Source organism: Panicum virgatum, chromosome 9N (genome assembly GCF_016808335.1).
Source record: "Panicum virgatum strain AP13 chromosome 9N, P.virgatum_v5, whole genome shotgun sequence".
Taxonomy (NCBI): domain Eukaryota; kingdom Viridiplantae; phylum Streptophyta; class Magnoliopsida; order Poales; family Poaceae; genus Panicum; species Panicum virgatum.
In genome coordinates, this window is record NC_053153.1 from 260,073 (window position 1) to 274,058 (window position 13,986).

General features: G+C 46.6%; 1 protein-coding gene and 1 pseudogene across 2 annotated transcripts in view; one reads left to right on the top strand and one right to left on the bottom strand.

Annotated features, from left to right (window-relative positions):
* Positions 1-8,502: 8,502 nt before the first annotated feature.
* On the bottom strand, positions 8,503-9,807 carry LOC120687447 (annotated as a pseudogene).
* A 1,028-nt stretch (positions 9,808-10,835) lies between these two features.
* LOC120687357 (myosin-6-like) overlaps positions 10,836-13,986 on the top strand; it is a 28,999-nt gene continuing 25,848 nt past the window's right edge. For both annotated transcript variants that reach the window (XM_039969327.1, XM_039969328.1), the window contains exons 1-8: positions 10,836-11,156; positions 11,469-11,597; positions 11,760-11,903; positions 12,448-12,593; positions 12,682-12,838; positions 13,100-13,158; positions 13,268-13,427; positions 13,806-13,955. In XM_039969327.1, the coding sequence (XP_039825261.1) occupies positions 11,154-11,156; positions 11,469-11,597; positions 11,760-11,903; positions 12,448-12,593; positions 12,682-12,838; positions 13,100-13,158; positions 13,268-13,427; positions 13,806-13,955 (948 nt within the window). In that variant the 5' untranslated portion in view covers positions 10,836-11,153. The remainder of the gene's footprint in view (positions 11,157-11,468; positions 11,598-11,759; positions 11,904-12,447; positions 12,594-12,681; positions 12,839-13,099; positions 13,159-13,267; positions 13,428-13,805; positions 13,956-13,986) is intronic.

A 13,986-nucleotide genomic window follows, 5' to 3' on the forward strand; every position in this document is an offset into this window, starting at 1 on the left:
GTTTGTGGATTAATGATTTCATTTGATATAATGAGCATAGGTTGATCCGCGGATGAAAGGGATTTGATTGTGAACGTATGGAGTTTTGGAGATGATGTGGAAAGCTCGGGCTCAAGGCAAAGGTATCAAATAGGGCTTTTGCATTTTACCGGTCATAAGGCGATTAGTGGATGAAAAGTGACCGGATTTATTGGATAGATAGCCGTACTATCAAGAGGGGTCGTGTACTCGTGATTGACGGGTCTTTAGTGCCATTTTGCTCAAAATGTCTAGATGCATGCATGAGGGCTAACGACATTTTGAAAAAGTTTGAAAAAGATCAAGTTTGAGTGCTGACGGTCCGCCCCTGTACCAGAGAGCATGTTTGGCTCTGGTGGAAACTAAATTTGGCTAGCGGATAGTCCGGCCCAGGTGGGCGGACAGTCCGCCACTCTAACTCAAAATGTACCAGAGAGGATGTTTCTCTGGTTGGGCTGATGTTCTGGGCGGCAGACGGTCCGCCCCTGGGGCGCGGACGGTCCGCATGCTATTTGACAATTTGAACCAGAGACGTTTTGGTCTTTGGTGGTTTTCAAGGTTGAACGGCGGACGGTCCGCCCCTGGGGCGCGGACGGTCCGCCGGTCTTTTTCAGTTTGTACCAGAGACGATGTTTGTCTCTGGTAGGTCAGATCTTTTAACCGCGGACAGTCCGCCCCTGGGGCGTGGACAGTCCGCCTGACACTCAATGATTTCACTCTGACTTACTGGTTTATAACGGCGGACAGTCCGGTTTTTGAACCGCGGACGGTCCGCAATTTCACAGAAAAGAGTGTAATGGCTAGTTTTTGAGAGGATGGCTATATATATACCCGATGTCCGGCCATTGGGTGACTCTCTTGGCCATTTGGACTACATTCTTGACACTATAGAGCTAAGCCACCGCTCTCTCACACACACTTGCTTAGAGATTGCATTCTTGAGAGTGTGAGAGCATCCTAGTGCATTCCATCAAGAGTTTGATCTTTGTGGCACTAGGGAAACTTCAAGAAAACGTCATCGACTTGTTACTCTTGGGAGTTGTCACTCCCTAGACGTCTTGGAGAAGAGGATTTCATGGAGCTCCTCCAAGGAGATTGTTGAGGAGCCCCGATTTCGGTTGTGAGAGGTCTTGCGCTCACCTCACCGGAGTGGTGAAGAGCAACTCTAGTGGAATCGAGGTGTGGAGCGGTTCCTTGATTCAAACCGGCTCAAGATCAAGAGGTTCTTGATAGAGGAGCGGTTGATTCTTGGAATCCATCTCAACGTGGATTAGGGGTGACCGGCAAGTCATCGACACCACGGGATAAAGTCTTGTGTCAAGCTCGGTTATTTCTTTGCTCATTTCAATTCTTGTATTTACATTTGAGCAATTTACTTTACTAGAGCTTGTGTTGTACCTTGTCACCCTAGGTTGCAAACCCAAACTAGAGATAGTTGTAGCAAGACATAGGGCCTTCTTTTGTTACTAATTAAATTTCTCTAGTCTTTGTGGTTTTAGTTTTTAAACCGCCTATTCACCCCCCCTCTAGTCGGTGTTCTTGATCCTACAGAGGTCGGTCGGCCCCACTTTGCAGTCCCTCACGCCCCAGCTTCGCTTGGAAGACAAGCACACCGACCTTACCTGCTTACAACTGACGCTACGGGGATTAACTGTCGAGAACCGACCCTGGAAGGCTATAAATAGAAGCACCATCCATCACTTCAACACACACCATTAGAGCTCTTCTCTCTTCACTTGTACTTTCTAGAGTAGGTTAGTAGTTTGGGAGTTAGAGTCGAGTCATGCTTTCTCGGGATTCCGGAGTCGTCGGAAGTCTGGTATAGCTCTTGTATCTTTCTTTTGACATTGTCAATATAAGTTATCTTCTTTATTTTTCCGAGTCAGCTTTACTTTCCGTTGTCTTTTATTTACTCAAGTCTGAGTGTTCAGCTTGAGCGCGGAAGATTTCCTTTAGCTTAGACTAAGTTACCTTCCTTAGTAATCGGGATCTTATCTTACGGATTTTCTCGTCCGGACTAGAGTATCTCAAGTTAGTGCTCTAGGTTGAGGGGGATTTCTCTCGAAGCCCTCGAGAGAAATCCTAACACCGAGTGCAGACGTGGTGTCTGGTCTTAGTGTTAGCTAGAAAGTGTGTTCCACCCCACGGAACCGTTGTGGTAGTCGGTAGGTGGTGACAGCCCTATCCGTCCTTTGTAGTCCACCACATTCGGGTGTTTTCATAGCAGTAGTACAGGTTGCCGTTGGACTCCCCTCTCATCCCTTTCTGAAGTCCTTCCTCTTCCAGCCGCCGAAGTAAGCTCTGCTTTCCCGAGAACTAGTTAGGTGTTTAGTCTAATCTAGAGAGGCTAGCTCGATAGTTCAGAAGTGTATCAGGTGTCTTATCTCGCTCGTTGTCCTCCCAGCTGCTACCTCTCTAAGGACTTGAACCTCCGTGTGTCACTCGGTCATCGCCTGGCCAATTATCTCATTCATTTGTCTGGCTTACCCCCGTCTAGTTAGTCGGACGAATAAGCTATTACGGTTATCATTTGATTTACGGTACTCTTTACCATAGTGCTTCCCTGAGGAAAAATACGATACCCTAGAATACTCCAAGGTGATGTGCTACAGTGGTGATTCTGTGCGCTTGCAGAATATCTATTCTATCGGGCATACGAAACGCCAACAATCATCTAAAATTGTTATTTGGGCACTTTTAATATGTATCAATGCCTTTCAGCTATCACATGAACTTGTATATTTGCATGAGAAATTTTATAATTCCAAACAGATTATATCAAACAAGTAGAAGTTGCAAATGCGTACAATTTACCTAAGGCCATTCATTCATTCCAAAGTTCTTGAACCAGTTCACTAAACTTTACAAAAGCACGGCATGCAAGTTGAATAGGCAGTACATTCACACAAAAGTCACCATCAACCAGTAGTGAGGATAGTTATAGCCAAGCTCACAACATTGCCTACAAGTAACTACATAAGAGATCCCATCAACAACACTAGTAGGACCAAAACAGTGTGAAGTGAATTTCAACTACACTTGGACTTCACCTCTTTAGAACAACACCAAACAACATGGCCACCAGAGCTCCAATCATGCAGATTAAAACAATCCAAACCCTCTTTTTCTCCTCAATACTTCACAATTGCTTGAAGGGCATAGCAACAGGATTGTGAGAACCTCCACCTAACATTTAGTTCTTTTTCTCTACCAACTCTTCATTGCAAGCTCTGCCATCATCCACCATGTTGCTATCAGCCTTCTCCGTGAATTGTGCAACCATGTCCCGTAGTGTCAGTATCACCTCTTGAGCCCTCTTTGGCCACTCCTCATCCATCCATTGCAGAAGTCCACACCTCTGGGATTTGTCATGAATAAGACAATACCATTTTGACAAACAAAATTGTGATCAAGCATCCACAACTAGGGAAAAGCACTTTGTAGCATTGAGTGAAAAAAGCATAGCAATGTTTACCTTTAGGTGCCATTTGAGGATCGCATGACGCTATGTTTGCCTTCCCAGGCATACGTGCAACAGAGAGGCATATCATGGCAACAAAACACCAATGGTTCTTTGACACCCCCCCCCCCCCCCAAAGGTGAATCCTATGAAAAAATTTTAGGAACATAACTGGACGAGGATCGCTACCAACATGAAAAATTTTTAGGACAAATATTCCATCCTAATTCGTACAAAAATCATAAATCTAACATATTCGTATCGGTAGATGGAAACCCTACGGGTAGGTCAAAAGAAACTCACCGAGGTGGATGGGGTCGACTAGTCATCAGAGGAGTAACTGGAGTGCTTGTCGGACTGTCCTCCACGCGAGGATGCACCGCCGCTAGCAGATCCACCACTATGCGCCATCAACCTCCTCGAATGAGCGCTAGAGGAGGCGGGCGAACCAATGGACCTGCGGGAAACAAGTCTCGACCATCTTGCCGTGCTGGTCGTGCACCACCAATGACTCTTTGTAGAAGGCGCAGCGGGCGAATGGATTCGCCGAGCAGCACTCAAACGGGTTGTCTACTCCTCCATCAGGTCCAGTGAGCTCACCTCGATGGAGGTCAAGGGGGAAGGGGCCCAGAGACAGGAGGGAGAGGGACTGCGGCTCAAGCTGCCACGCCTCATTCTGGCCATCCCTATGGTGGCGTAATGGCTTCGCCCAGTGACAGAGAAGGAGAGGGAGGAGATGGTGCGGGCAAGGGATAGAGAGGAGAGAGCTACCGATGTATGAATGACCCGTCACCGCTAGGGTTTCGATGGCGTCACTAATGTGGTCCAAGAGGTGGGCTCACCATATAAGTAGGGTGCAACCAGACACCGGACCACCTTCTCCACCTATGCAAGCCACTCACTTAGCTAGAAACCAAACACAATCCTATCTGGGCCAGCATTCGCGTAGCATCGAACAAAACAACACAACTTGGCTCTATTTACAAACTTGGGCTTCCCAGGCTAGAAAACTAAGCATGACTGACCTTAGCCCAGCAACCAAATAGGCCCTCACATGCTCGATATGTACTTATAGTAATGCTCATCGTTGTGCCCATATATATACCCTTATAGTAATGCTCGATATGCCCATATATATGGATCGTAAATGGATTCTTTATGGTAAATCTACCAAAATAGATCCGAGGAGTTAGAAAACTTAGGAGTTGAACGATCCTCAAATAGGTCAGAAAATCTCTGAGTGTTTTCTAACTTGTGATGGCAAATAGGATATAATTGCTATCAGAAGTCTATCTGTAACAACTATGATAGTATGAATAAATATTAAAGATCTAAAATTACTCCTCTAAACTATAACCTAAATCTGGATAATTAAACTGTTCATTTCTCCTCAAACTATACCCTTTAATTTGAATTACCCTCTCTCCATACATAAGTTGAGTTTAAGTTGAAATTTTACAACATGATATTACACATCATAACACATTTTATTAATTTATTATTATTATTTTGGTAAGGTTAGGATATATAATAGTAAATAAATTATTGTAGTTTACAATAATGGAAAAATAATGATGAAAAAATTGTAACCATTTCTTTAATATGCATTATGATGTAAAATTTAAAATTAAAACTTAACTTTTGGGATAAAACATTAAAATTAAAATTCAACTTGTGTACGGAGAAATATAAGATAAATTGAGAAACAAAAGATTTATATGAATCTATACTGAGAAATAAAAGATTTATATGAATCTATAACGGATCCACATCGGGCAGCCTGTTCGATTGAGCTAAATCAGCCGGTGCTAGCTGCATCTTGTGAGTGCGGACACTATAGCAAACACTGTAGTGTAATGTGAAAAACGGCGGGGAACACTGTAGCATATAGTGAAAAATGCTGGAATCCGGCCATCGGTGGCCGGCAAAACCAGCCAACCGAACGGCGCCGGGCTCGCCTGCAAGATCCATTTCTCAATTTACAGTAAATTGAAAACCAAAAGATAAAATGAACTAAGCGGAGTAAATTGAATAACAAAAGATAAAATGAACTAAGCGGTACAAATGAACGTTTAGAGGGAAAATAGAACCAAGACAAATTAGATTGTGCACTGTTTATTTAGCTTGTCAGGCAACCAACCAGCCAACCAATCAACAATATTTTTCTTTCACACTAAATTAGTATCAGCCACCAGCTGTAGCTTTTATGTAAAGTGTGCTGTCAGTGCCGACACTACCTCTCATCCATATAAATCTATGTAAACCATGCTGCTAATGCAGATACTACCTCTCAGAATCTATGTAAACCATGTTGCTTCATATGAGAACGAATGCATTGAAAAAAAAACGTTTGCATATTCAAAACACACAGCGTAGCTCCTCATAAAAAAAACGTAGCAAAAAGGAGATAGTTTTAGGCCAGCCTCAATACAGTTTTATGGGAGTCTTATGGTATTAAAATTCTTGACACATCAACATTTTTGCTGACATGACAGTCTATTAAAGAGGGGAGAAAAAAATCGTTTCATCACCATGAAACGGCTCGGGCACGACTACCTAGTCCGATGAAACAGAATGAAACCTGCACTGAGGTTGTCCGCACTCGTCATACTCTAAATCCATCCTCTAAACAGAATATTACATCCTAGTCATTAATATTCCCTCCTCTATATACAGTTTTCCACATCAATTCATCATTTATATTCATCCTTCGTATATTCATCCTCCATACTAACTACTAGAACACAGGTGTCACACGTCATTCTCTTTTTTTATTTTTATTTTTTTTTACCACCCGCTGGCCCCCATCCCCCCTCTCCCTCTCCCATTCCGTCTCTCCCTTGCCCCGAGCTCTGCTCCCTCGATGGTCCAGGCGCCGGCGAGCCCTCCTCTCTTCTCCCTCGATGGTCCAGGCGCCGGCGAGCCCTCCTCGTCCCGCCCTTCTCCCGCGGCGCACCCTCCCTGCTCTCTCTCTCTCTCTCTCTTCTCTCTCCCTTGCCCCAAGATCTGCAGCAGCAGCTGCAGCGGTGGCAGGGAGATGTCTGGCCGGCGGCCGCGCACACGGGCCGGCGCAGCGAGCGGAGGCGCGGCCGTGGTGAAGCCTCCTCGAGCTCAGCCATGCCGGGGAGAAGGGGAGGGCCGGCCAGATCTGGCTTTCCCGGCGCGGCGTTGGGAGCCCCCTCCCCCTCCGCGTCGAGGCCCTGCTCGAGCGCGCTGGGGCGGGGGATGAGCCCGGCCACGCGCGCGTCTGCGTCCCCGGCTCGGCGCGCGCAAGGCGAGCTCCCCGGCGCGCGAACGGCCCCAGTCCCTACCCTGGTGGCCACGCGACGCGGCGCCATGGCGGGGCGGCGTCGAGCTCCGCTGCGCGCCATGGAGGGCCGCCCCGAGCTCCGCCGCGCGCCATGGCGGTCGTCGTCGCCCTCGACGGAGGCTACGGCGGGCGAGCTCCTCGGATCCGCGCGCGAAACCGAGCCCTTGTCCCCTGCATCCCGCGCCGACGAGCGGCGGAGCTCCCTCCCCGGATCAGCGCGGCGGCCCCCCTCCCCTGCATCCTCCACTCGCTCGCGCGCAGGGCCATGGCGGTTGCGGAGTCCGAGGCCCGCCGAGCCAGGGTGACGGCGGAGCCGGCCAGATCTAGGCGCCGGCGCCTCGCCTCCCTCCACGGGCCGCGCCGCCGCCTCCCTCCTCAAGCTCCTGTCCGGCGCGCGCGGACCTCCACCCCCTCCCTCCTCTCCGGCGCGCGCAGCCCTCCCCTCCCTCCACGGGCCAGCGGAGCGGCGCGGGCCTGCACGCGGCGGGGCGGCCCCGCGCGGCGTCCAGCGGCGTCCAGGCGCGGGAGGAGGCGGGGAGCAACGGCCGAGACGGGCTCCGCGCCACGGCACCGCGTAGCGGACGGCCACTACCGCGCTTGATTTGGCGTGCGGGAGCGCCGTCCGCTACGATAGCGTCGCCGCTGCAGCACAAAAAACTGTAAAGATGTCCGCTATACGTTTTACAGTGCCTTTTACAGGCACCGGTGCGGACAGCCTGAGAGCTTCATCGTTTCATCAGGGATCCAGTCCACCCCTTGTCGCACTCGCGCGCCTCCAAATCGGCCGTCACTTCCAAATCCCTCTTCTCAGGCGAAGAGGATAGCAATTTGGAGCAGATCTCGGTGAGGGAGATGTCAGGCGGCGCTCGTCTTCTCCAGAGACTCCCTATTCCCCATCCTCCGCCTGCCCCCTTCCTCCTATCCGGCCTCCACCATTCGCAAGCAGAGATAAAGAAGGGGAGACATATCTGGTGCAATCATGGAACTGGTGAAATCACCGTGCAATTAAACTAAAAAGGTCTTCAAAAAATTCTAAAAAGAATCATGAATGTACATCTCGGTCTATCCCATCTACATATAAATTTCCACGATCAAATTCATCTTACACTTGCAGTTACAAAAAAGACAAATTTGGGCTGCATTTGAACGTTAATGATTGTCAGAAAATTTGTCTTTTTTTAACTGTAAGTGTAAGATGAATTTGATCGTGGAAATTTATATGTAGATGGGGTAGACCGAGATGTACATTCATGATTTTTTTCAGAAGTTTTTTAAGACCTTTTTAGTTTAATTGCACAATAATTTCACCAGTTCCGTGATTACACCAGATATGTCTGTATCCGGGGCTCGTATTTCCCGTCCCCGTCACGGCCGCGACCTCGGCAGGAGCCCATGGGAGCAGCAGCCCCAAGCTGGTGGTAGACTGGTAGTGGGGAGATCCGGCCGTGACCTACTGCAAGCCAGGCCGCAGCCCCACCACCCAGTCAACCTGCTGGGATCCGCCAGTGCATTACTTTCTTGAGCAATTTCAACCTGCATTTTGTGTTTCCTGGCAATTGCAGCCATTTGTGCATCTCTATATAATAGTTTACTTCTTTTGTGTCTACGACTTGCTGCTTATGCTTGCTGTCTCAGACTTTCAGTAATTTTTTTTTGACAATTAAATATTTAAATTACTCAAGTTCGAAATTTATGGACCTTTATAGAGCCATTCCACTTAGCAAGTTAATGAGTACAGCCAACGAGAAAACAAAGTCTAATTTCTATCAGCAAGTCTAATTCCTTAGTGGCAACAACGTTTATTTAGATACAATTGCAAAAGGCCATAGAGTTCTTATGGCATATTTGATCACAACATAAGATACATATATTAAATGATGCATCCGGTCTATGAAACTGTGTGACGAAACTATGTACTAGTTTCATTTCTCTATGATACATCCGGTCTATGAAACTGTGACGAAACTATGTACTAGTTTCATTTCTCTGAAAAGATGACATAGCAGTATAGGTAATAGTACATTAAAACCCCAACTGAGACTGGCATTAATGATCACATAAACGAGACAGCTTGTTTCATTTTTTTGGCGACCGTGGCTAAGTGCGGGTACGTTTTTCATTAAGAGAGAAAAGCCTTTTTCATTCAAACACTACATTTGATTTTTTTGGCGACCGTGGCTAAGTGCGGGTACGTTTTTCATTAAGAGAGAAAAGCCTTTTTCATTCAAACACTACATTTGGAGAACGTATGCAACTAAGATACGTGACGATGAAGCTTAGCTGCCTTGCTACCTAAAAAGTGAAGTAAAGAAGATACATTCATTATACATAGTACTATCGATCCATATATAATGCATGTTATTTATGAGCAGTACATACATCATCACTCGCTCGCTCCCTCAGACCCTGGCCGTGGGCTTGTCGCCCGCCGCGCCTGCTGCATAGTCCGCCGGGTATCCTCCGCCATGCGCCGCCGCCGCCGCCGCCGGGACGAGGTGGTTGCCGAAGAGCCCCGCGTGGAGCATGAGCACGTAGAGGAGCTGCGTGAATGCGAGGATGATGACGAAGGCCTCCAGCACCCGCGGTGGCCCCCGATGTGGATCTCCTCGCAGGCGAGCCCGAAGGCGAGCGCCGTGATGGCCCAGGCGATGAGGGCGGAGGCGGCGCTGTCGGCCAGGGTGTCCCCGCGCCAGGAGCGCACGTGGTGGATGCCGGCCAGCTTGGAGGCGGCGCCCACGACGCCGGCGAGGATGGCGAACACCAGGAAGTAGAAGGTGGCGCCGTTGCCGGCCACGCCGGGGTAGTTGGTCTGGCCGTTGATGAAGTGGTTCAGGTTCCAGCTGGCGAAGCCCACGACGACGATGTACATGATGAGGTTGAGCACCAGCAGAGGCGCGAGCATGGTGCGGCCCATCATCCCAGCCATATGGCGGAGCAAGACGGCGATCGGAGTTGGGGATCGATATGATCGAGTTGGATGGATGAACAAGACACGACGGCGGGCAGCCGGCCAAGCTGATCGAGCGGGATATATACATCGGAGCTACTGCTCTCCTAATATAATAGCAGGACGACACGTGTGCTGCACGGCCTCCAGGTGGTGGGACACGTGCCCCCACGCATCTCCAGCTAGCTAGCCTCGAGAATTTTCATCCACCTTCTTCTTCTTCAAGAGCTACCTGCTGCCTGCCTGCCTAGTCCGCGTGCGAGCGTCCCTAGCTAGAAGAAAGCGAGCAAGCGTGTAAAGGTAAAACCAGCACCAGCTCGCAGCTTGTTACGGGTGGTTAATTCCTCGCCGTTCCAGTTGCTTTTCTCTCTCACCACAGCCACCATATCATAAGATCTAATCAAATCTCGTGATTTTTAGACTTCATTTGTATTTTATAAAATTTAAAAATAATTCAGCAAATTTAACCTTACGTTCACAGTCATATTTGTGAATAAGATGTTCAAAATTCCTTTCATTTCCGGGTGAGATAGTAAGACGTTGTACTTTGTTAGTTGATTCTAGAGTAAACCACAAAAAGATCTCAGTGTGCCAGCTCCTTGGAACATTGGTGGCTCGCTGGCACGTCAACAACCATCCGACTTGATGTGGAGCGGCGTCAACAACTTTGTGCGGGGATGTAGAGACCCCCACTTTTTTGGTGAAGCTATTTAGTGGAAAACGGGATCAAGGTGATCGTGATTGTGTTCACGGAAGAGACTTGATTGCCGGAAAGCAATACTCTTTGTGAGTGCTTCAACAACATAGATGTAGGTGCGCCTAAGTGATAATCCGAACCACGGGATAAATCCTCACGTCGAGAGTTTGATTTCTCTCATTCCTACCTTTAGTTTCTGCACTTATTCTTGCAACTTGTGTGCCTTTACTTTTATAGAGTATTCTCTTAATAGAATTCGCTATAGGTTGATTAACTCTTTTGAAATGGAAGTTTCACACTAAGAAGAATTATAGTTGTACATCTAGATAGTTTATTTTAGTTTAAATATTATGCAAAATAGTTGTAGCCCCCTCACGATCACTTTCAGTGCCCCGGTCGGAAATCGAGCGCCAGGCCGCCAGCACGCTCGCGCTCGCGTGCAGGATTGGAATCCCGCGCCTAGCCTTCTTCGATCTCCTCCGCCAGACCAGCACCCTCGTCCTCTCCTCTTAGCTTCTTTCTGCCTCCTCTCCAGCTAGCATCGCTGCTAAATATAGTATAAGGGACGCCCACACAAACGCAACCAGCGCTCGTGCGCGACGGCGATCCTGGGAAATGCTCGGGCCGGCCGGTGATTCAACCAGTTTGATTGGATCCCCCTCCTCCGGCCGCTGCATCGCCGGCTTGATGCCGCCGCTCTCCATCTGATTCTTCCGTCGCAATGGTATTCAAGCATGCATGCCCGGCCCGTTTCTCTTTCCCGGCCGGCCTCTAGATCAAAATCGATCTCCTTTTTGCATGAATATAATCCCCTTTTCCTGCTGCATTGCTTCACGATCCAGCCTCGCCTCGCCTCTATTACCCACCCCCTTCAAATGTTTGCTGAAATGGCCAAACGCAACGCGGCACTGCTCGCTCCTCCTGCATGCGCTCGTCATCGGTTCTTGTTATATATCGCAGCCTCGCTCTTGGGACATTTCCATCGCAATCGGGTGATCAGGCAATCATGGCGTTACTAATGTCTGTTCCATTTCAGGCGTCCAAAAGCCGCTTTGTCGTGGGCTCTCATGTCTGGGTTGAGGACCCAGATGAGGCCTGGATGGATGGCTTGGTGGAAGAGATCAACGGGGATGAACTTGTCATAAACTGCACCTCTGGAAAGAAGGTAAATTGATCCTTGCCTCTTTTTGCGTGCGAATAATGCTCCATAATTTGCTTCTCATCTTCACGTAACGACGGCCGAAAACTACAGCCTTCTTTTTGGTTGTTTAAACAAATCTACACAACCGACCGGTGTGTTTAACTTGATGATCCAATCCTCCTGTAGGTGACTGCTAATGTGTCGAGTACCTATCCCAAGGATACAGAGTCTCCACGCGGTGGTGTGGAGGATATGACAAGGCTTGCATATTTACATGAACCAGGAGTGCTTCAGAACCTAAAGTCCAGATATGCGCTAAATGAAATATATGTAAGTTGAGTCTCTCAACACATCATCAGTGCAACAGGAGCATCTAATTGGTACATCTCTATGATGTCCCATTCTTATCCTCTCAATTGATCATGTTATGCTTAATTATTTTGAATAACAGATGATATGATGTTTATATTTTAATGACACTTTCATTAACTACTGCTGTCTCTCGAGAGCTTATGCACAACTTATACTTCCTACCTTGTTTCACTATGTTGTGCTCTTTTTTCCCTTGCCAGGGGTTTGCCTGTCAGACCTTATCTTGTTCACCCCGTAATAAATACTATGCTAAATAGCACATGCAGATCTTATTTTCCTACCTTATATCTTGAACAAACATATGACTTAATCATTTTTCTTTAAACAATGGTGTGCTTCGGCACTGAAACATTAATGCTAATAGATACTCCAGTGGGGATATTGTGATTCTCAACGCGTCCATTGTATTTCTGTTAAGAGTTCACATTTGGTAGGAGTTTGTACTTTTCTGATATTACTCATGCTTTTGCAAATTCTCTAATGGGTTGAATTCTTCTTCCAGACTTATACCGGGAATATCTTGATAGCTGTTAATCCATTTCAAAGACTTCCTCACCTATACAACAATCATATGATGGGGATTTACAAAGGCGTGGAATTTGGTGAGCTGAGCCCGCATCCATTTGCTATCGCTGACCGTTCGTACAGGTGAGTTTTCCTCATGCAAAAATCGTTACACATGTCACATTCTCACCTATGAATCCCTTATGATGCTCCATATGTTTCCTTTATCCAGACTTATGATCAATGACCGTATAAGCCAAGCAATATTGGTGAGTGGAGAGAGTGGAGCTGGCAAGACTGAAAGCACAAAAAGTCTTATGCAATATCTTGCTTTTATGGGTGGTAAAGCTCAAGCTGAAGGAAGGTCTGTGCAACAACAGATCCTGGAGGTGTGTTTTTCACTGGTGCTTTAATTTTTATGTTGGAGTTCTTTCTTTTGCTGCTAGCACACAAGTACTATGGCCTACCTGAGAACCAGGAAAGGTCACATGCCTGGGTTGGATTGAAATCATTTTGATTGGTTGTGAACTCATGCACCTCCTTTTTAAAGATTATTTATTATAGAATTATCAAAAAAGTTATCTTCTTAGCACTAATAAGCAGCAGTGCATTATTTACATGTATTTCTAATTCGCCTACTTGTTTGACAGTCCAACCCGGTTCTTGAGGCATTTGGCAATGCAAAAACTGTCAGGAACAATAATTCAAGGTAATGGACATAATGTGCTGCATCAATGCTCCTTCACGCTTTGGGTGGTTATTAAACTGCTTATGCAACTTCCTCTTTGATTTTAGAACTTATCTTAATTTTTTTACAGCCGTTTTGGAAAATTTGTTGAGATTCAGTTTGATGCAAATGGAAAGATATCGGGAGCTGCTATAAGGACGTATCTTCTAGAAAGATCACGTGTGTGTCAAATATCTGATCCAGAAAGAAACTACCACTGCTTTTACATGCTATGTTCTGCACCACCAGAAGTAAGAACATATTCACTCTAGCTGCTTTTCTGAAATCTTTTGATATATTTCATTTTTCATACTACTACGTTTGTCCAGTTAGACTTCTACAAACATTGTTTCAGTGAAAGTCTGGTAGCTGATACTATTCCACATTGTAAAAGTGTTAGTGAACTGTAAAAATAATCTCGAACCAATTCAAGCAAGAGATAATGCGTAACTTGAAATGCCATATTACAAGATTAGTTGTTTTCTTTTTTATATCATTATTTTTTCTGTAACCTCTGATGCACCTTTTCTCAACTGAATGTTTCTTCATAAAGTTTCTTTTCCCTCTTGAAATTATAAGTAGATCTGTTTGTCTATATCATTATATGTAGCTCTCAATATGCCTATCAGGATTGCAAGAAATATAAATTGGGAGATGCCAGATCATTTCACTATCTAAACCAGTCTAATTGTATTGCGCTTGATGGACTGGATGACTCCAAAGAATACATGGAAACCAGACGAGCTATGGGTATTGTGGGTATCAGTTCTGATGAACAGGTAAAACTAAGGTTTTGTCAACTATGAGTTT